General features: G+C 45.0%; 1 protein-coding gene across 12 annotated transcripts in view; it reads right to left on the reverse strand.

Annotated features, from left to right (window-relative positions):
• Positions 1-23,691, reverse strand: part of FHOD3 (formin homology 2 domain containing 3) — a 483,564-nt gene that overhangs the window by 93,962 nt on the left and 365,911 nt on the right. For 9 of the 12 annotated variants that reach the window (XM_002713503.6, XM_008261221.5, XM_089305774.1 and 6 more), the window contains 2 exons: positions 5,041-5,175; positions 394-444 (listed from right to left, as the gene is read on the reverse strand). In XM_002713503.6, coding sequence (XP_002713549.4) covers positions 394-444; positions 5,041-5,175 — 186 coding nt within the window. The remainder of the gene's footprint in view (positions 1-393; positions 445-5,040; positions 5,176-23,691) is intronic. The other 3 variants (XM_008261223.5, XM_089305775.1, XM_017344116.4) reach the window with 1 other exon arrangement.

Consider the following 23,691-nt stretch of genomic DNA (forward strand, 5'->3'; position numbering starts at 1 on the left):
ACACCCCAACCAGCACTTGCACAGAGTGTGTGCTCAAATATTTGTGGAAGGAATGGGTGATCATCACAAGACACAGAGGTGCACAGCAGGGCACCTAACTCTAACCCAGCATTGGTGAGCACTTCAAATTCTCATCATATGTTAATGTGCTAATACCAAGTGCTCATGTGGAGAATTAGACACCTGCATGTCATACCATGACAGCAATATGTGATATATCTGAATTTTTCCTGGAGAACTGAGATAACCAGAACTCAATTGTGAAAATGCTAGTTACCCAAGGTCTTAGGTGAAGCTATTATGTTTTAACAACACATTCTCCTCTGCGTGTTTGGTTAACAGAGCAAAGTCATGTGCCACGACACTGCTGTGGCCAAGAAGAAATATACGAACCTTTCTTCTCTTGCTTGTCTCTGCTCTTCTCTTTTGTCTAAGTACTCTCGGCTAATGGAGATCCACAGAACAAACAAACAGGAAAGAAAAATGACAGAATTAGATGCTGATAAAATTACCAAGAAATTGTTAACAGCATATTATGAAAGACTGCTCTTGCCTCAGAAATGGAGAATGGCTGTAGCTGAACTTTAAAGTTTAAAGCCTATACTTTCCAGTACTAACTATAACGGATTATAAATAAAGTCACAAGGATATTTTAAAAATGGTAATATTGGGTTTACTCAGAGACAGGACTAATTACTCCTTTTTTTTTTTTTTTTTTTTTTTTTGACAGGCAGAGTGGACAGTGAGAGAGAGAGACAGAAAGGTCTTCCTTTGCCGTTGGTTCACCCTCCAATGGCCACCGCGGCCGGCGCACGGCGCTGATCCGATGGCAGGAGCCAGGTGCTTCTCCTGGTCTCCCATGGGGTGAAGGGCCCAAGGACTTGGGCCATCCTCCACTGCACTCCCTGGCCACAGCAGAGAGCTGACCTGGAAGGGGGGCAACTGGGACAGAATCCAGCACCCCGACCAGGACTAGAACCCGGTGTGCCGACGCTGCAAGGCGGAGGATTAGCCTAGTGACCCGCAGTGCCGGCCAAGACTAATTACTCCTTAGAAAGAATTTACATATATGAAGAAGGGAAGATTTTTTTAAAAAGATTTATTTATTTTATTTAAAAGGCAGAGTTACAGAGAGAGAGGGAGAGAAAGAGATCTTCCATCTGCTGGTTTACTCCCCAAATGGCTACATCAGCCAGACCAAACCAGGAGCTTCATCCAAGTCTCCCATGTAGTTGCAAGGGCCCAAGCATTCGGGCTACCTTCAACTGCTTTTCCAAGCCATAGCAGGGAGCTGGATCAGAAGTGGAGCAGCCAGGACTCGAATTGGCGCTCATAGGGGATACTGGCCCTGCAGGTGGTGGTTTTACCTGCTATGCCATGGCGACAGCCCCAGAAGGGAAGTTTTTTAAAAAATACATAGGCACTGGTGTCGTGGCAGATAAGCCTCCACCTGGGACTCTCATACTGGAGTGCTGGTTCAAGTCCCAGCTGTTCTACTTCTGATTCAGCTTCCTGTTAACGTGCCTGGGAAGGCAACAGAAGATGGTCCAAGTATCTGGGTCCCTGTCACCAATGTGGGAGACTTGGATGGAATCCTTGACTCTTGGCCTCAGACTGGTCTAACCTTGGCTGTTGCAGCCATTTGGGGAGTGAACCACTGGATGGGAGAACTCTCTCTCTCTGTGTGTCACTCTTCCAAATAAATAAATGAATAAACCCTTTTTTTTAAAAAAAAATATAAACCAGACAAATAAAGTACTCAAATGGAAGTAACACACAAGCAACGGTTTTCAGAGGTGACTGACATTCAGTTGACCTCCGGAGCTGGACAACATCCACCTCCTGAATTAAATCTAAGTGGGCCCTGGTGCCTTGGTCATCTTGTGCTGCACTCCACAGTCTGGACACTCCTTCCACAGCCCACCATCCTTTCTTGGCATCCATCACACCCTCAGCTACTATGCTGGCTTCCCTGGAAGCTACTGCTTCGTACATTCACCTCTGTTTGGACCCACAAATGTCCAGCCTGGATCAGATTTAATGCTTCGTCTTTCTGTACCCGCCGGTATGGTTCCAACTAGAACTTAAATTGATGTGATCAGCCTCCCCTCCATGGGACATTCATTTCCATGGAGAACACTGACACCATAGTTTTCTACACTGGACATGGGAATATAGCTTCAGCATCCTATCCCTTTGGTGCCCTGGACAGTGGCTGTATAATCTTACTCTGAAGCCAGAGAGACAGCAAGCCAGGGTAGAGAAGAGGCAAGCAGGTAGGACTCAGTATGTCCTTGTCACATGCCATGCTAGAAACAAACCTTTTAATCCAGGAAACTGAAGGCCATATCAACAACAGCGACAATAGATAAGGAACAACTTTGCAATGCTTTGCAAAAAGCATAAGGAACATGAAAATTTCAGCAGAATAGCTGACAAAAAGTTGGCCATTTGGGTGATCCCAGAGGCTGCTTTATAAAACTATGAATATTTCCTTTTTTGAATTTCTTCTCACTCATATCCCCAGCCACATGGAAACGCAGCCACCACAATTAACAGTTGCCTGGGATCTGTCCTCATGAGGAGCACCCTTCCTGGATGAGGGCCACTGTGCCTGGATCTCTCTGTGCTCTGAAATGACAAGTGAGCCACCAGCAACCAAGGGCAAACACTGACCAGTTAGGGGCATCATCTCTGAAGGCAGCTGTTCAGGCCTAATTCTCACTCTGCCAACCTCCTGGGGTACCTTCGGCGGACTGAGCTCAGGACCCCCACCCAAATCTGCAGATGCATATGTCCCTTCTATAAAATGGTACAGCATTTGCAAATAATCTATTCACTTTTTTCCATTTACATTCAATCATTTCTAGACCATGAAGCAATACAATGTAAATTTCAAAAAGCAAGCAGGCAGAGTTTTAAATAGTTGTTATATTGTTCTCATATTATTTAGGAAATAATGGCAGGAAAGAAAGTCTGTCCAGAGTTAGCAGATGCAATCTTTTCTCTCCGAGAATTTCTGATCTTCAGCTGCTTGAATCTAGGGATGAGGGGCCCGTGGAACCAGAGGGCTGAGTGTCGACATGAGAAATGCTAGCTGAACATATACTACAATGTACCCTTGTCCTATTCCCCCAGGCCTGTGCTCCCGAGACTCCCCACTCCGCTGCACCCGTTTGGAAACAGCATCCCGTGCAATGGAGCAGGTGCACAGGGAGACGGGATTTCCTAGTGCTTGTGCCGCCAGAGCTCTGCCAGCCACAGCAAGGGTTCTCCTCCCTCACAGTTTCAGGCACCTGTCTTGGATGCTGTGGCTACACCCCTGAGCTTCTGCAGCAACGTTGCCTGTAGGTTTGCGTGGGAGCGAAGGCCGAGGCAGAAACTGTCTCTGCTCCCTGAGCCTGAGTGAGTCCCTTGGCCACATCCTGGCTAAGAAGAGCTGCTTCTGGAACCTTCCAGTCCCCACTTGCTATGTGCTTCCAGGTTTTGGGGTGCCTCTGCGTAACTGCCAGATGGTTCTGGAGGTTAAAAACTGTAAACCCTCACTGGTGGGTGAGGCTTCCCTCCCAGGCCACCTGCTCCCTTCTCTGCGTCAGAGTTTTGGGAGCTCCAGACATTCAGTTTGTGACCGGGCTGCACTCGGTGACGCAGCAGGGGGCACAGAACAGAGCCTGTGGATCCCACTGTTCCCAGTCTGGCTACCCTGTTTTAAGAGGTTTTTCCATCAAAACTTTGGATGTGTAAGCTAATCTCTGAATTTTCCATATATTTCAGTCAAATTCCCTGCTGCTATTTGGTGGTAAAATATTCAAGTCTCTTAGAAAGTCATAAATCAAGGAACATTTGTTGTGTTCCAGGTTGGACATGGTTCTCTCCAAAAGCGACAACTTCCAGAACTACCTCATGAGAAGTAGGGCATACAGGGCTGGTGCTTCCACAGACCATTTGGTGGGAACCTGACAGCGTGGGGCGTGCCACACAAGTGTAGCGGGAAATGGTGTTGGTTTACTTGGGGTAGTCCGAATATGCAGTCTTAGAGAAGCTAGGACCAGCGTTCCATCCACAGCCTAGGTACTGAGATATAGTTAAGTAATTTCACAATTCTGTTCATACTTTATCTTTTTTTTTCTTTTTTAACAATTAAATATAGTCTCTTTGGCTTCTGGGGGGGAAAAAAAAAACAAGTTCTTGCATATGTAGCTTCTGAAAATGCCTTGCACTCTTTATAGAATGCACTAGGCAGCCTACTCAATGGGAATATGGTTTGCCAAAGAAGGTGGATTGAACAAACAGGTAATAGAGGTGGGGAGAGAAAGCAAAGAAAGAAAGAGGGAAGGGAACAGTGGCCAGATTGCCATGGGCGAGCCAAGACTCAGCCGGTGACTGGCACTGGAGGAAGCACGGCAGGGCGTGAAGCCGGGGAGAGGAGCTGGCAGCCGGGAGAACAGGTGAACTGGCTGAAGGACAAGGGGCAGGCCAGACTCAGAGGGGTCAGACAGGCCATGGCATGGGGGACACCATGGGTCACATCCGGAAACACAGCCTGGGACCTGAGGAGATCCCGGCAATGGGCAACATGGTGACTTCACCACCATAGCAGGAGAGGATAGAAATTTTTTTTTTTAATTGAAGATTGAAACAGGGAGCAGAAGCAAAGCAGCAGAGGGAAAAGCGCTTTCTTTTCGGCATCCAACAGAACATGAATAAGTCGTGAGGAGCTTCACGAGAAATGGCAAATTAAGATGATCAGGCTCTCTGTCCTCGAGAAGACCTCGCTAGGACCATCTCAGATGATGGAGGAGCCAACAACATGCGAGTCTCTATTCAATCCGGCTGTCTGCTTCCTGCCTTGTGGTCAGCGAAAGGCCACAACAAGCCAGACGCAGCCTGTGACAGGTGAGGCCTGCTCACCGAGGTCCAGACAGAATCGGAAGCACACGCATTACTTCCTGATCCTTTAACGCCAGCATTAAATACAGACAGCCATCCTGTGGTTCCATTTTTGAGTCACTATTTATAAAACCGTAAAACTCTCCTTACTTGAACTTGTTCCTCTCCTCCCGTTCTATTCTCTGCAGCCGCTCTTCTCTCTCCTGCCGCCGCCTCTCTCTCTCTGCTGCCAGTGACTCTTGGTGTTGCTTAAAGGACGAAGTGAGAAGACCGCTCAGTGATGACCTGAAGATACAATAAATTCATGCTTTAGTTGCTTGCCTGCAATGAAAAGTGCCAAAGACACTTGGTTGGATGGAGGGGCCAGGCAGTGCTTGGGGGGAGATTACTGAGAGCCCAGATGTTGTTTTGGGGTCTTTCTTTGTAGATGAAATTAAGCAACATGAAGCTTCACGTATCAGTTGGAAAAAAGGGTGGTAATGTATACAAAACACACACCAAGCAATCTCCCTGTTAGCCGTCATCAACCATCAGTGTAATTAAAAACAAAAGGTATAACAGTATGCATAAAATAGAAACACATTCTCTTCTCTTTGTATTTTTAAAAGACTTTGATGAGATGAAACCATCTTTCAAACAAACTGATTCCTATTGTACATATATATCAATTTCTCAATATACAGTTGCAAAACAATTATCCTCTGGGCTGGCACTGTGTCGCAGTGGGTTGAATTCCTAGCCTGCAGTGCCAGCATCCCGTATGCGTGCTGGCTGGAGTCCCAGCTGCTCCACTTCTCATCCAGCTCTCTGCTAATGCATCTGGGAAAGCGCAGAGATAGCCCAAGTCCTTGGGCCCTTGTACCCATGTAGGACACCCAGAGAAAGATCCTGGCTCTGGATTGGCTCAGCTACAGCTGTTGCAGCCATTTGGGGAGTGAATCAGCAGATGAAAGACCTTTCTCTTTCTTTCTCCCCCTCTACGTGTGTGTGTGTGTGTGTGTGTGTGTGTGTGTGTGTGTCTGCCTCTCTATGTAACTCTTTTGAATAAATAAAGCTTGTAAAAAATAGAACTGTCATCATTAAATATTTATTTTTATTTGAAAGAAAAATAGAAGGAGGGAGAGGGAGGGATAGTCAGAGATAGAAACAGAGAGAGATCTTCTACTTACTGGTAAACCCTGCAAATGGCCACAACATCCAGGGTTAGGCCATGCAGAAGCCAGGAGCCATGAACTCAGTCCAGTCTCCCATGTGGGTGGCAGGAACCCAGGTATTTGAGTCATCACTGGCTGCCCCTCAAAGTGTGCCTTAGTGGCATAGCAGGTTAAGCCTCTGTCTGCAATGCTGGCATCCCATATGGGTGCTGCTTCGAGTCCCAGCTGCTCGACTTCCAATCCAGCTCCCTTCTAAAATGCCTCAGAAAGCAGCAAGAGATGACTCAAGGCTTGGGCCCCTGCTCTGACGTGGGAGACCCAGAAGAAGCTCCAGGCTCCCAGTTTCAGCCTGGCCCAGCCCCAGCTGTTGAGGTCATTTGGGAGTGAACCAGTGGATGAAAGACCTCTCCTCTCTGTCCTCCTCTCTAAATCTGGCTTTAAAATTAAAAAATAAAACTTTTTATAAGAACCTGTATCAGTCAGAAGCAGAGCTGGGTTTCAAACCAGATCCTCTAAGATCAAGTGTTCCAAGCAGCATGCTCAGTGCTGTGCCTAACGCCCACCGCAATCGCATCATCTTAACACTGATGGAAGAAACTGAAGAAGACACAAAACACTTGGAAAGATGTCCCACGTTCACAAATTCAAGGGATTGATACTATTAGAACGGCTATTGCACCCAAAGTGGTCTACAGAGTCAGTGGACTTTCTATCAAAAGACCAGCAACTCTCTCCACAGAATTAGGAAAAAGCAATCAAAATTCACATGGCTGGAGGCATGACAGTCACCCTGAAACCTACTACAAAGCTATCATACCCAAGACAGCAACGTGTCTGCATGCAAACAGACACACACACCAATGGAACAGAACAGGACACTAGAAATAATTCCACAGATTTACAGCAACTGATTGTTGACAAAGGCAGCACGTACTGACACTGACAAAAGGAGGGATTTTCAATAAATGGTACCAAAAAAAAAAAAAAAACCCAAAAACCTGGATATTCATTCCTAAAAGAAACTACATCTTTATCATGTATGACAATCAGCTCAAAATGGATATAAGACTAAAATGAAAGAGCCAAACTTTGAAATTACTGTAAGAAAATATAGATGAAATAAATGCTTCAGGACATTGGTCAGGGGAAAGAGTTTTTGGATATGACCTCAAAAGCACAGGTAATAAAAGCAAAAATTGACAATGGGATTATATCTCCCTAAAGTGCAGCAAAGGAACTAATAAACAGAATGAAGAAACAATCCATAGAAAGAACAAATTATTTACAGGCTATTCATCTAACAAGGGGTTAATTTACGGAATATACAAGGAATTCAAACAATGCTGCATTTCACCCATTAGAATGGCTATTATCAAAAAAGCACAAAATAACCAATGCTGGGGAGGATATGGAGAAGGGAGAACTCCCACAGACTGTTGGCAGGTGTGCAAATCTGTATGGCCACTATGGAGAGTAGCTGGGAGGTTCCTCAAGAGTACAGTGAGAGCTAGCCTAGGAACCGGCAACCCGGATTTAAAAACACTTTTTATGAAGGTAGGAATAGAAGAAAACTTTCTTAACCTGACAGTATGTATTTAGCAAAGAAATTTTAAATTTTAAAGCTATGATAGTATCACTGTTAATCAAGAACAAAGTTAATGTAAGAAATGACACAGGAAGCCCCCACTGTTGTTTGCATTTGACATTCTTCTTAGAGTTCTAGCAAGTACGTGGAGAAAAAAGTATCACCAAAAAGAATAAAGAAGGAAAAGAAATGCAATGTCATTACTTTTGGATAATCTGACCAACTAATACAGACAGTCCAAGAAAATCTGTACAATATTAGAATAAGAGTCTAGCAAAGTTTATGTACATAAAATGTAGAAATACCAATTTCATTTACATGTATCAAGAAAATTTACCAAAACAGTCATAAGCTAACAACAAATTGCCCAATTAATAATATGAAAGAGTTCTATAAAAACATTTGAATAAATGGAAGTTTTATTCCATTCAACTATAGAAAGACTCAACCTAGTCAAGAGGCCCATGCTTTTTTTTTTTTTTTTCCAATTAATACAATTCCAAGTCAACATCCAAAAAAGGATTTTTCATGAAACTTTACAAAATGAGTCCAGACGTTTTGCGCAGGACCTAAGGTCCAAGGATAACCAACAAGAACAAAGAGGAGACTTGGCCCCACTCAGAATCAAAGCCACTCTAAACCACAATGACCAAGTGTGAGCCTAGCCTTGGGTGCATGAACGGAAACACAGACTAACATGAGGTATTTCAATGAGTTGACGGGAAGCAGAGTTTAAAGGTAAGTTTATATGGGCGCAAAAAATGTAATACATGCATATTAGGGATTTTCAAAAAGGCTGTGGAAAATTCATATTATAAGAAGTTATCCATGGATTTCAACTTTTTTTCACCTAAATTAATCTTTTTGTGTGTGTGTGTGACAGGCAGAGTTAGACAGTGAGAGAGAGACAGAGTTATAGACAATGAGAGAGAGAGAGAGAGAAAGGTCTTCCTTCTGTTAGTTTACTCCCCTAATGGCAGCTATGGCCGGCGCTGTGCCAATTCGAAGTCAGGAGCCAGGTGCTTATCCTGGTCTCCCATGGGGTGCAGGATCCAAGCACTTGGGCCATCCTCCACTGCACTCCCTGGCCACAGCAGAGAGCTGGCCTGGAAGAGGGGCAACTGGGACTAGAACCCGGGGTGCCGGCGCCGCAGCCGGAGGATTAGCCAAATGAGCCACGGTGCCAGCCCTAAATTAATCTTTAAAAAAAAATATTTATTTATTTGAAAGGCAGAGGGATGGAAAGAAGGGGAGAGGGAGATGGTGGGGAGGATCTTTCAACCTCTGGTTCACTCTCCTAATGGCCACAACAGCCAAGGTATGACCAGCCTGAAGCTAGGAGCCAGGAACTCCATCAGGTCTCCCATGTGGGGAGCAGAGGCCCAAATACTGGAGCCATCATCTGCTGTCTTCCCAGCCACATAAGCAGGTAGCTGGACAGGAAGCAAAGCAGCTCTACAATTTTCTCTAATTGTCCAAATTTTTCTTGAAGCCATTCTATTTCTCTTTAAGAATCAAAAGTTCTTCTTAAGTGGAGAAATAACTCCCGTTTATCACCACATATCTGTGAAGAGCCAAGCTGGCTGGACATCAAAATAATACCCAGTTATAGAATTTAGAAACCAAACCAGAAAAAAAGGTACTCTGCACAGGTATTTTAGGGACTGGTTGCCCTCAGTGTGGGGTACTTGATCCAGCCTGGCTTCCTGTCACTCCCCCATTCGTGGAGGAACGACACAGGACCCTGCGCTGTTCTTTTGTCTGCTCGGCCCTTCCCGGGTTTGCTGCTGATCCTTCCCAGGTTGGCTGCCGACCCCTCCACCTCCGTGGAAGGGCGGTTCCCCCTGGCCACTTTCCCCACTTCCGCGGGGGAGCGGCACACCGCCGGCCGGCTCTCTCGGGGGCTGCTCAGGTGTTCCTTCAGATGTTCCCCTTGCATGTTGTCTCTCTCCTCCTTTATAGTCCTCTTCCACCAATCCCAACTCTGCTACCCACACGCCGAGCACGCTGCTCTCCTCCAATCAGGAGCAGGATCAGCTCCTGCAGCTCATCAGTCAAATTGGCGAGATGCAGCTGCGTAGAAGTTTACTCCTCCCCAGCGCCATATTGTGGGAGAGCAGATGTATAGAATAAGTCTTAATTCCAGTAACAGTCTAGTCTCATTTGCTCCCCACAGCTTCCCTGCCCACCTGGGTGGTCTTTTCCCTTGCAACAGCAGTCTTATTTCTGTGTTCTATCTTTAGAGGGAAGAGAGAGGAGCAACCTTGTTGTCTTTGCTCTGGGTGAGGAACAAGATAAAGACCCTGCCCTTCCCGTATGCTCAGACTACAGCTTGCCCTCTAAACATCTTTGCCATCACTGGCCATTTATACCTGGCCACAGCACAGCTTCCCAACATTAGACATTAACATCACTTCCTGGTTTACAATGAAAACAGGAGGGCTCGTTTGCAATTGTTTGGAATTAGACGAGTATTCGGACATAAGGACATTCAGGCAGGTACAGTCATTTCTGCCTGGGTGTCCCTAAGGAAGGGATGTGCAGACTGTCCTGCCCACTCAACCCTTGCCACAGCAGGTCACCTGTGCACCTGTGAACACACCAGCAGGCGGCATTAGCATCCACGGCGGCTCTTTCTGTAATAATTTCATGGCTGCCAGAACCAAAAGATGAGGTGTTAACTAAAAGCAAGTTGGACTGTTCTTTTCCTATACTGAAGCAAAATACACGGAACTATAAAGGATGTGAGACCCAACTGAGATTCAAGGGCAAGGAATGAACTCCAATGTTTATCTATCTATTGGGCAATGCGCGAGAATGGCTGAGGCTTATGTCTTCGTTCCATCACTACGAACACTGATTCTGTGAAGGGGCTTAAGGTATACTACTATGCCTGACTGTATTTGAATCATGCAAAGGGGATATCCCAAGTTAGCATTTTTGTAAAAGACTATCGAAATTCAAGACAACAGGGTAAACCCTATTCTTCACAATGCCATATTTAACACTTTTATCTTGCATATTAAATTATCCAGGAAAATACCTACAAGGATTGGTATTTGCTGCAATGTCCACCTTGGCAGGTCTGGGAACCAGCTGTGACATAAAGGAATGAGGAAAACAGAGTGCAGCCAGTTGCTTCACCTCAGTTTACTTGACTGCAAGATGGGAATAATCAGGCTTCCAGACCCATGAGACATTCAAAGGTTCAAGTGAGCATATACATACACATCTGATTACAGCAGCGGCTGGACACTCCACAGATACAATCTTACCCCAAGAATGAGAACTCTGTGGAAGGTGGTCACATGGCAGGGGGTGCAGGAGGAACCATGCTGTGGTCCCCAAGGCCAGGAATGGACACCCACACTGGCAGTTCCCAACCTCACGGGATCCAGTGGGCTGAGGTCAGATACGAACTGACATCATCTGAAGTTATACCAGAGGCGGCTGTAACTCAGAGAGGCCATAGGCAAGCCCAGGTGGCCAGAGGGGCAGATGCTGCAGGGCAGAGACGGAGACACTCTGAGTGGCAGGAATTGCATGGTCTAACCTGTGCCATACTAGTCCCGAGAGTCTGCCCTCACCAGGACTCCGCTTCACTGCATGTGGTTGGTATCACCACTTAACGTTTATGGCGGTGATACCGCGAGCCTGTTAGGTGACGTGCAACAGCGCTTTTCATCTGCACAACCTCTTGTTCTAAACTCTACTATCTTCTCCTTTAGAGACAGGGGGCTGAGACACAGAGGAGTGCATTTTGGATGCAACAGAGCAAGCCTTCCAAACTGACCGGTCAAGGCCAGAGCCCCAGGGATGACCAACTCCCCACACCTCTAGTACTTAGTACTGTACCAGTCCTGCACTACTTGTCACAGTATATGCTGTAGCATAACCATTTTGCCAGGTATTCTCTAGAGGACACTGCTACACTAAATTCAATCTTGATCATTTCCATATAGGTTATTATATTTTCCCATGACAACCTAAATGTTAGAATCTGACCTGATTTCCTCATTAATCTCCATGTCTGGCACACAGAAAAGCCTGGCTGACTGCCTAATACATCAATGATTGAATAAGTAAGATGTATGAAGTCAGGATAATGTGATATCCTAGTCTCCACACTTGCATATTCCCAGCCCATCCACCAAGGGAAAACATGTGAGCACAACCTACAACAACCCTATCTCCTGGCAACAGGTGAGCAAATGAAGAGTGGGTCCCTGCTTCGAAGGCAGCCCATCAGAAGGCAGGTTGTGCAGGGGCACAGAGGCTCCTGGTGCAAGGGGCTGAGCCAGTCCCATTCATGCACCTGGGACCGTGCAGTGGGAGATGGAGAATGAAGACGCAGTGGGGAGAAGACGACAAAGCATCTGCACGAGGGAGGCCTTTGGGGGCCCCGTAAGAGACTGAGCTACGAGAAGCCCAAATAGAGAAGCAATGCACAGGATAAGCAAACAGAAAGATGCTGAATGCAAGGGTGGGCAACGTTCAGCTCATGGGCCACGCAACCCTGGGAAGTCAGTTGGTCTGGCCCTGCCAAGGAAATTGCATGTGGGACTTGAAATTTAATACATCTCTGGGGGCTGTTAAGCTCATCATTTTGTACAGCTCCCAAATGATGTTATAAATATCCAAATGGCCCTTGGCAAGCAAAAAGTCCCCTTCCCTGCCGCAAGAGGGAGGTAGTGGCAGGAAGAAGCAAAAGGGCAGATGGGAGAGAACCACATGGAGAGGGACTGAGACACATGAACGTCAGAGTTAAGAACTCTCACTGCCATGGACACCCAGAAGGCCCCAATCTCCGGTGCAGGGAGGTGGCTGTGCGGTGGGCAATGCGTGATGGCCAGCCAGCCTTTACTGGGAATGCAGGGGCCTGTCCCAGGCTCACAACCTAGCTTTCTGACAAATACACATGTTCTTCCCTAGCTTCCCGTGGGAGTCACCTGAGCTCTAAAAGCTTAGAAGATCCTAGAAAAAGGATATGCAGGTCAGTAAAAAATTGCATTGTCATTGAACAGCATCCCTAGAAATTAGGATAGATTTTAAAAAGTGTTACTAGAAGTGCCAAATGCAGAAGCAGCATTCACTGCAGAGCATTATCAAGTCTGCTTTGTCTTTCCAAGAGAACGTATGCCATCTCTCAACCCAGAGTTCACCCTCAGGAGCACACGCTTCGTGTGATGCACAAGGAACTCCCTCACTGTCTCAGTCTGTGCTCCTCATAGTCACACTTTCCTGACCAAGTCTCAGGGCTTCCAGAAACTTCAGCCTTGCATCAGTTCTGTCCTTTCCTCCTGGGTGTGTTCACTATTGTCAGGGACCCAGAAAACCTACTACATGGCAATTACCAATTAGGAGTATTTCACTTGGGTTATTTTCTTTCTTGTAATATCCTCCATTTTTTTGAGGGAGAGAAGCAAAATCAAAAGACTTACATTGTCTTTCTCATAGCAATTTAGCATTATTTCCATTATGCTAACTTGAGTAATGAAAGGACTGGTTCCAGAAAGAACCAAAATTACATCCTTGATAATGAGAATGATTTCTTAGATTCAGAAATAAACAGTCACATCTGTTCCATAACACAATGGAGGTTTTAAATACCTAAACAGTCACCTCTCCTTTTCTCTAAGACTTTCCTGTCTTTTTAATGGAAAAGTGATCTGCCAGAAAGACAACACAAGACTTCCAGTCCAACCTTGACCTTAAGGAGTTGGAATGTCTCCTGGCTCCACTGCCCAGGCTGAGCCAACACAGCAAAGAGAGAGATAACTTGACCAAAAGCAGAGGGGGAGATTTTCTGTCAATTACAGTCTTTCTTTTTCTTTGTTGGGCTAATAATCTGCAAATAGACTAAACAACTGGGAAGTCTTTATAAAGATAAGACTAAGACAAATAGGAGAGAGTAAGATATTGTAGTGTCACTTTCTGTAACATTTGAGAGCCATTCAAAGTATAACTTAAATCTGCCAGTTAGTCCAAAATTCCTTTGAGCAAAGTGATGACTTTAACGACAGTCAGCAGACTTCTCTTCTGTTTTTCTATTACACATTTTTAATTAATGCAAAGTATATTATAAAAATAAACACAAAATGTGGCAGCCACTCCTTACAAAAATTGATCTTTCTCCATCCCCTTGAATCTGGGCTGAACATGTGACTTACTTTGGCCAATATAGCAACGTGATTCAATCCAAGCAAAGACACAAGAGGTATTTGCACATGAGTGCCTGCTCCCTTGCTGCACTTGGCAGTTGGACATGAAGGAGCCTGGGCAGGGTGGCTGGGAGAGGAGACATGTTGCCCAGTAGAGCCATCAATTGAGCCGACATTCAGACAATGGCTGCCTATGCAGTAAGGCAATCAATACTGACTGCAGCTGACTGATCCCGTGAGAGGGTGGCTTTAAGTTTAAGATTTTCCTGCAGGACATAGCCTGCCCTGGTGGTTATAGCTCATCTTGCTTGGTTGCTTCGGAGCAGGCACTGTTCCTTTCAGAGAAACAAGTTATAGATATCAGTCTGCTCATCTGGCTATAACAAGCATATTTCTGGATTCTGTACTCTGCTTGCTTGATAATGGTCAAGGCCACCAAAATGTAGTTTTTGCCTTTAAAAACCCCCCGCCACTGCAACTCACTGCTGTCTTCTCCAGACTTGCTCTGTGAGAAGACAGTCACCAGCTGGCTAATACAGACTCCTAATTTGACCCCAAAAGTCTCACTGTGTTTTTAGTTTCTGCACCCCACAACAATCCAACGAACTGCTCAGAGTGAATGTGGCCACAATTACCCACCCATAGAATCATGAGGTAAACACATTATTGTTTCAAGTGATTACATTTTGGTAGTTGCTGACATAGTTGGAAGCAATTGAACAGGACAAGCTTTGAGACTTTTCTCTGTTTCTGTCAAAGGTAGTTGGCATGTTTCTGGTGGACTCTAATAAATGCAAAATGTAGAAGCAATTACAGTCACCTCAGACTCTGAAGTATCATCTAAACTCATCTCCCACTGTCCCTCATGTCAAACAAGCCATTCACCCCCTCCCTTTCCTAAGAGGTCTGGCTCCTCTGCCTGGAAGGCACTCCTGTCTTCGGTCTTCCTGAGCTCCTCCTGACACAGCCTTTGACGACCACAGTGGGAATGCTCTTCTTTATTTCTCCAAACTCTCATGTGCACTTTTCAAAAGTTATTTATTTATTTGAAAGGCAGAGAGATTGGGGTTGTAGGGTAGAGAGGGAGGAGGGAACAAGGCAGAGAGAGAATCAAGATTTCACCCACTGGTTCACTCCCCAAATGCCCACAACAAACCAGGGCTGGACCAGGCAGAAGCTGGGAACTGGAACTGAAGCCATGTATCCTATGTGGGTGGCAGGGACCCAAGTATCTGGGCCATCATCATTGACTCCAAGGGTGTGCATTAGCAGGAAGCTAGAATTGGAAGCAGAACCAGGACTCATATCCAGGCACCCTGATATGGAATGCAGGCATCCTAAGTAGTGTCTTCAATGCTGTGCCAAGTGCCCATCTCATATATCCTTTTGGCACATCATCACAAATGGCTGGTGTCTTCCTTAACTATTTTGTGAATGATCGTCATTGCTGTCAAGGCTGTGAACTCCTCAGAGGATGGTCCCTGTCTCCTACTTCTCATCCTATCCCTACCTCACCAGTATCTGCCTGAGGACCACCAACACATTCCGAGTTTGGTTTTCTCTCTCACTCATCCAAGCAGTATCATGATATATAGCAACTGAATACATTATAAACAAAGAAGCATCATTTCCATGTCTCCTTTGCTTTTGTTGTATATCTTGTAAAGAAATTAGCTTTTATATTAAGAGTTAGCCATAAAATAAATGTTGGTACCTTAAACCCAACAATACTTGTAAGCGAAGGCCTCTTTCATTGGAAATAAGGGTAAGCTCTTGGATTTCCATTTTCAGTCAAACTGGAGTAACAGGAACCAGATTTACCCACACCAAAAACAACAGAAAACAAACAAAATAGCAAAAACAATGGCACTCAAGAAACTGGCCATGAGAAAGATGGTCAAGGCCAGCGATTCCAGAGATGAGAAGCGAAGGTGATTCCTGGTGCTGTCCTAGTTTAGTGCTTAGAGAGTGCATAGGCTGGGGTACAAGAAGGAGAATCCAAGCAGAGCTTGGGGAAACCAAGGTGGCCCAAGTGCATGGGACAATATGCCCAAAAGTGCCTACCCAGAGGCCTCTGTACATCTGCAGGGAGTTTCCAGTAGGCATCCAGTTGAGAACTGATTAGCAAATTCATATGAGGAAATGACCTGAGTCCAGTGAAAAACTACCCAAAAGAATGAGCATTTGTTCAGGTTCTAACAAGTATCTTGACTCAATAGAAAAATGCCAGACTCAACGTACCTCTGGTGTCACCTAATAAAGCTGAAAATGTGAACTCTACAGGGATCAAACGCAGCAATATGAACCTTCCAAGACGTGGCATTCAATAAAAAGTGACCAGATTTGCAAAGAAAGCACAAGCCATTCAGAGGGCAAAAAATAAATCTTTTGAGACCAATCTAGAAATGACAAAGGTGATAGGAGCTGACTGAAATATTAAAACAGTTATCATGACCATAATCCACGATTATCAAGAAGAGATGTAACATGTCAATATTGAAAGGCATGTTTTAAAAAAGCCCAGTTGAAGCAGCAGACTAACTCTTAGAAAACAAATCATCAGTGATCTTGAAGGTAGAGCTTCATAACCATTCAGAATGAAATGCAATGAGAAAAAGTACTGAACAAAATCAAAACAAAGCACCAACAAACTCTGGGGGAAACTTCAGATGGCCTAATATGCACACCATTGACTGGAAAACTTCTCAATCTGATGACAACAAGAAACACATAAATCCAAGCATCTCAACGGGACCAAGCACAAGAAACATGAAGAAAACGATATCGAGAAATATCAAAACCAAATTTCTAAACACTAATGATAAAGAGAGAATCCTGAAAATAACCACAGAGAAAAGGATATGTTATACACAGAGATACAAAAATAAGGGTGAGGGTGACAGAAGACTTATTATCAGAAGCAATGCAAGGTAGAAAAAAGTAGAGCAACATCTTTAAAGTACTAAAAGAAAAAATAACTTTATTAACCTGTAATTCTTTACCAGCAAGAACAACAAAGTGAAATAAACTTTTTCAGACATTCAAAAAATAAGAATTCACCACTAAGGCCTGAGCTATAAGAAGTTTTGGCATAGAGGTAAAGGACACCACATGGCCATCTTTATCTACAGAAAGGAATAAAAAGAGTAAAAAAAAAGAAAAAAAGGTAACAACAAAGGCACATATAAAGCCTTGTCACTTAAATGTCTTTAAAGGGTAACAGATGATTTAACACAAACCCAATAACAACATACTCTGGGGTTTACAACACATATGAAAGCAAAACACAGGATGACATGAGTATGAACTCTGGGAAGACAAAACATGGTAATTCACTGCTGCAAGGGTGTTATACTATACATGAAATAGAACAGTACCACTTAAAGATAGACTATGATAAGTTAGAATGTATACCACAAACCCAAAAGCAACCACTAAAACAACCCAAGGAGTTATTACAATAAATAAGGCAACAAAGGAGACAAAAGTGATGAGTAAACTATAGTCAATTACCCAAAAAGGCAGAAAAAGACAAAACAGAAGTGGAATAAACAGAAATAATAGCAAGTTCAGAGGTTCAAACTCAACCAAATCAATAATCACATTAACTATAAACAGTCTAAATAGCCCAATTAAAAGTCAGAGATTGTTAGATTAAAAAAATTTAACAATATGTTGCCAAGAAAAAAATTCACTCTAAGTGTAAAATATAATTTATTTTCAAAGAAAAGGATGGAAAAAGATACAGCACATTAATACTAACTATTGAAAAAACCAGAGAGGCTATATTACTATCAGATAATGTGAACTGAAGAGTAAAGTATATTACCAGTGATAAACGTCAATTAAAAATGATAAAGGAGTCATCACAAAACAATTAAAAATACTTATGCACCTATTTTAGAAAAAAAGGAAAAATTAACAGAACTGTGAGTAAATTCAAAACTACAAGATTTCCTTACTATTCTCTCAGAAATTCATAGAACAAGTAGACAGAAAATGACTAAACATACAAAGTACTAGAACAATGCCATCTACCAAACTGACATTCCAGAACCTTCCATGTAACATCAGAACACAAACTCTTCTCAAGTACACACAGAAAATTTGCCATGTTAGATCCCATGTTGGACTATAAAACAAATCTCAGCAAATTTAAAAGGATTCAAGTCATAAAAAATATGTTCTCTGACTACAATTTTATGACATCAGGAATCAATAGCAGAAAGATACCTTAAACAACCACAAATGTTTATAAGCTAAACAAACACATCAAAATCACTCAGTGAATATAAAAAAATCAAGAGAAATTAAGAAATATTTTGCAGTGAAAATAAATACAGAGTATATGAAAATTTGTGGGATGCTAAAGCACTCAATAGAGGAACACTTATAACACTAAATGCCTTTTTAGAATAGACAAAAATATCCGGTGGCCGGCATTGTGGTGCAGTGGGTTAAGCTCCTGCTTGCAATGCCAGCATCCCATAGTAGAGCACCACCTGTTCTGCCTCTCGTTCAGCTTCCTGCTAATGCACCTGAGGAGGCAGTGAAAATGACCCAATTACTTGGGCCCCTGGCATCCATACGGGAGACAAGGATGGATCCTGGCTTCACTTGGCCCAGACCTGGTTATTGCAGTCATTTGGGGAGTGAACCAGTGAATAGAAGACCACTCTTTTTCTCTCTCTCTCTCTCTCCCCCTCCCTCTCCCTTCTTTCCTCCCCCTCCCAACCCCCAACTCTCCCTCCCTCTCACAGTCTTTCAAATATGTAAATAGTTTTGTTTAAAAAATCTACATCTTCCCACCCCCATCCCCAGGGGGCCTGTAGTCCATTTTCTCTGCTCTTTTCAATAAATTGTTCTTAGACAAAAAAAAAAAAAAAAAATCTCCAAATCTCAAAAAGCAAATTTCATCCAGAGTAAGCAAAAGAAAGGTCAAATACAGTACAAGTCAATGAAATACAAACAGAAAAACAGAAAAATTAAATGAAACAAAATTTTGAGATCAATAAATTGATAAAACTTCTAGCACGACTGACTAGAAAAAATAAGATAAATTACCAAAGCTAGTACATAGAAAGATAACATCACTATAAGTAGTAAAAGAATACTAAGGCACTATTCTAAACAATTATTCATAGCCAAAAGTCAGAAGCAATGCAAATGTCTATCAAGAGGTAAACAGTTAAAGCAATTAGAGTTTATCCACACAACAGAGTACTACTCAGTAATCAAAAGGACTGAAAAGCTGAAATACACAACAAAATGAATGAACCTCTAAACAATCAAGCAAATTGAATGAAGCCACCCCACAAGAGTACCTGATTACATTTATATAAAATATTTAAAATGCAAACTGCTTTCTAATGACAGGGAGCAGCTCAGTAGCCACTTAGGATGGGGAAGGGATGCAGTAATCCCAAGAAAGCATGAGAAAATTCTCAAGGGCAACTGATATGAACATTGTCTTTTTCAAAATATTTATTCAAGAGGCAGAGTGACAGAGACAAGGAGAGACAAAGAGAAATCTTTCATCTAGTCATTCAAACCCCAAATGGCTGCAACAGCCAGGGCTGGGCCAGGCTGAAGCCAGGAGCCTGAAACTCCATCCACTCTCCCACTTGGGTGACCAGGGGCCCTAGTAGCATGGGCCATCCTCCACTGCCTTCCCAGGCGCATGAACAGGAAGCTGGATCAGAAACCAAGCAGCTAGAACTAGAACTGACACTCCAATAGGGGATTCTGGCATTGCAAGCAGTGACCTAACCCGCAGTACCACATTGCCGGTCCCATGCACCTTATTTTGAATGTGGTAATGGTTTTACCGGTATACCTCAGCCAAAACAAGTCTAGTTTTCTTGCATGTCAATTTCACTGCAAAAGTTGTATAACTTTTTTTACTGTAACTTTGGTACTACTGAGTTAAATAAAATCTTATTTGTGAAAGATACAAACTTTCAGCATTTCCAACTTTCCACATACATTAAAATCTCTGGTTAAATATTAACAAAAGCCAAACTAAGTTCACAAAAAATCTGATATCTGAAATTATCACTTAATTCACAAGTAGATCATTTAACATGGAGACACGGGGATCAGACTTGATCATGGCAATTCAATGATATTAATGGTGAGACTGTCTTCACAACCTAGTTATGAAACTGAGAGTCACTCCATCTAAAGATCGAGAGGTAAGAGGTAACTCTAGGTCATGACCAGCTATGAAGGAAACTGGCTTGCCCTGAACCAGGGAAATGCAGTGAACTTGGATCACAGCTTCAGGGTCACATCCCAGCTCTCACAATGAAAGGTGGAAGGCTCAGAGGCAGCGGCAAGGAACGGGCAATTCTTCTGCGTCATCACTGCTACAGTCCTGGATACACCTGCCGTCCAACAGCAGGACACGGACTGAGGGCTCCCTCTGGCTTCCTGTCTCCAGCCTGTCACAGCCACGCCGCTCCGGTGCAGATCTGAGCTTTCTGGCCACGGGAAGGGATGGAAGGGCCCACGCGGCGCGCTGCGGAGACCGACCCACATGGAGTCTCAGGTTACTGCGCTGGCTCACGAGGACACACGAAGCCATTCCTCCAGGCCCTGGCTGTCGTCACACTTCAGCCTGCCCGCCAGCCCCTTCTGCAGGCCCTGACCTTGGCGCACAGAAGTTCTTGCCCATTCTCCCATTCCCTCTTACTTTCCACCCTTCTGTCCAAGACCAAATACGTCTTCCAGCCCAAAGGAGGTCAGGCTTCTCCTGTCACGGCTCCAGGTCCTCCCCTGTTGCGTTTCAGCTCAACTGCTCTCCTGGCAGCTTCCAAAAGCACTGACTGCCACCAGCAAAGTCTGTGTTCCATGGCTTCAGGCCTCCCTGCTCCTCATCAAGTCTCTGCCTCTCTGTTCCAGGTCAACTCACCCCTCCTGGGCACACGTGCCTCTTCTCTAGACACCACGTTGATCCCAGAGAGCCTCCCACTCCCAGCTCTTGCAGAACTGCAGGACCGTGCTTAGAAGGATGTGGACTCACTCCACATCCTGGTCCCCTGCTTTCCCTCCCATCGACTGCCACTGGGTAAAGTGCACCTGGTCTTGCCCGGCTGACCCAGAGCTCTGGCCAGAGAGGAGCCTCCCAACAACAGCATCAGCCCCAGGCCCTCATTTTGAGGGCCTCTGGCATCTGAAGGCTCTTCTGGGGAGGTTTGTTTTCATTCCAGCATTTATTGTAGCGGGACCTCTATCTGCAGATGGTTTGCTTATCTTTGGTTTCTGTCACTAATGTGTGAGCCTGATAAAGTCAAGGACTTGGTCTGCTTCCCTCAGTGTCGGGTTCCCATGCCAGGGACAGAGTTGGCACACAATGTGCACTTAAAGTTTGCTGAATGAAATGTGTGAATAGGGGCACACACACATACACACACGTGCACACACACACACACACACCTCTTTGCTCTGTGATCTTTGTACAATGTCAGTGCAAAAACACCGCAGCCAGTGACAACTGGGAACCTGGCCACCTGGGGCTGTCCCACCAAGAGAGGATGCACAAGCAGGGGTGGCACATGGCACACAGAACCTCAGATGCCCACAAATCCAGGAGCTCAGAACGCAATCCAGGTCTCCTCTATGGGTGGCAGGAACCCAAACACCTGAGCCATCCCTGCTGCTTCCCAGGTCTGCAATAGCAGGAAGCTGCAGCCAGGACACAGAGCTGGGTATCAAACCCCAGCTACCTTGATGTGGGACACAGGGGTCTTTCCTAGCCAAGTGCCTGACTCCAATATTTTTGACGAGTGATATCTGCACCTCCTACCTCAACCTAATTCTTAAGCATGATACATAATGTTCTCACTTGCAAGTGGAATTACAGCACAAGACTTAAGGTTGTTATGTAAACAAGAGAAAGAAAATTACCTAAGGGGGTGGGGGGGGGGAAGAAAAACCAAAAACCTGTTCTAGTCTCAGTTTCCAAAGGACAAACACGAGGTTGAGAGAGTGTACAAACTGTCCTGGCCTTTGTTGCCGTGGTAACGGGCGAGGCAGTGCAGGGACAAGGCAGGGAGCTGGCTGCGGGGACTCTGAAGAGAGGGAAGGCAAAGTGATGGCGGGAAGGCGAAGTGATGGCAGGAAGGCTCCCCCAGCCCCATTCTGGAGAATGAGACCAAGAGCATGGGATTCGCACAGAGCGACCCCTAGAGAAACAGAGCTGTATCTATAAAATCCAAGTGCACGCAGAGGTGGCCGACTTGATGTTTTCTCCAAATCTTTCAATAAAATAGCCAAGCCAGGAAGGTGCACCAGCTTAGCCCACATCTTTGCAGGCCTCAGGCCACTGGAGGATGTGACCCCACTTTCAAAACAGATGAACACATGTTTCACAGGGCTGGGAGGTACAGGGGAGCAATGTGAACAAAAGAGGATGTCACAGCTCCTTCTGCCTGGGCAAGTCAGAGCAATTAGACAGGACGCTTGTTACCTCCCTGGGTGGAAGAGGATCAGGAGGAATCGACCAGCAACCAAATACCTAAAGATGGAGACCAGACAAGGAACAGAGCAAATACAGAGGCAGGGCCTCAGTAGAGTGCAGAAGGTCCATGGGTTCAAGTACAGGGAGGATGAAGCCCACCGACTGGTGACAGTGCTGCAAGGCGTGTGCAGAATCCAAACCTGAGCACGCCCACCTATGATGTTAATGGGGCAGGGCCCAGGGACAGGCAGTGGGGAGTCATTCAGGGTTTCTGAGCAGAAGCATCGCTTGCTCACACCTGGATTTCAGAAAGGATACAGGACACGGATCACAGTCATGGGCAGGGCAGGCACGCTACGGATCTTGAACTAAACCGATAGTAGTAGAAATGATGAGAGAGAGTCAGATGCAAACCTACTGGGGGAGGAAGGCTACCTGGCATCTGCTGAGGACCCAGAGTACTCCATCAGGGCAGAGGGGTGACACTGAGCCCAGGGCCCCAGCCCCCACTGCCCCGCCAAGCTGCTGCCCCGAAGCCAGACCCTATTCCTGCAGACTTGGTTCACCCATGGGACTGGCGTGTCTCCTCTTGTGCACTTTGGATTTAACACAATCAGTTGATTAGGATCACATTTTGTCTTACAGGAACTCTAACTGTTTGAAACAGGAGCTAACAACAGGCAGGTGGGCAGAGGGCTGGTGCACAGGCCGAGGACCCAGGCCACGATGCTACCTGGGTTTCTTGTTGGCAACTGTGGACCGGGTGCCACTCACTGCACGAAAGCAATGTCTTTGATCCCATTTTACAGACTATATTTGATTTTCCAATGATATCTGGATTTTTTTTTTAAACTTAAAAAAATTTCAAATTAGTTGATCAAATTAACAGCAAATGTTTTTAATTGGACAATGGGGCTCTCAATACCACTGACATACTTTTAAAAAACAGTATTAAGTAGACCAAGCAACAGAATATAGCCAGCAAGTGTTTGGGATCCAAAAAGGCACCCAGATCAGTTATCTGCAGACAGCAGCAAGTCAAAAACCAGATAAGCAGAACCTCAAGGCACACGCAGATACCAGCGAGGCCAGGACAAGAAATGATCAAAGCCAAAGCAGATGAGAACGAAAAGAGAGAAGCATTCAGATCCACCCAGAACAGATGAGGCGCTTGGAGGAGGTGATGAGGATGAGGAAGATACAGGCACCAATGAGTTACACCTGGGGCAACCATCAAACGGCAGGCCCAGCAGGCAAGCACTGGAAAAGCCCTGTAACTGAGAACAGGAAGAAATGCCTAGAAACTGAGGCCTTGGGAAGAGTCCATACACCAACCATAGAAGCAGAATTTCCAGGGGCCCCAGGCAGTGAGGGTTCAATGCAGAGAAGAAGGCAGGGCAGGACCCCACTCCGCTAATCCTAGCTGCTTGTCCTCAGCTT

The sequence above is a fragment of the Oryctolagus cuniculus genome, chromosome 10 (assembly GCF_051225735.1).
Source record: "Oryctolagus cuniculus isolate XC-2025 breed Fujian yellow rabbit chromosome 10, ASM5122573v1, whole genome shotgun sequence".
Classification (NCBI taxonomy): Eukaryota; Metazoa; Chordata; class Mammalia; order Lagomorpha; family Leporidae; genus Oryctolagus; species Oryctolagus cuniculus.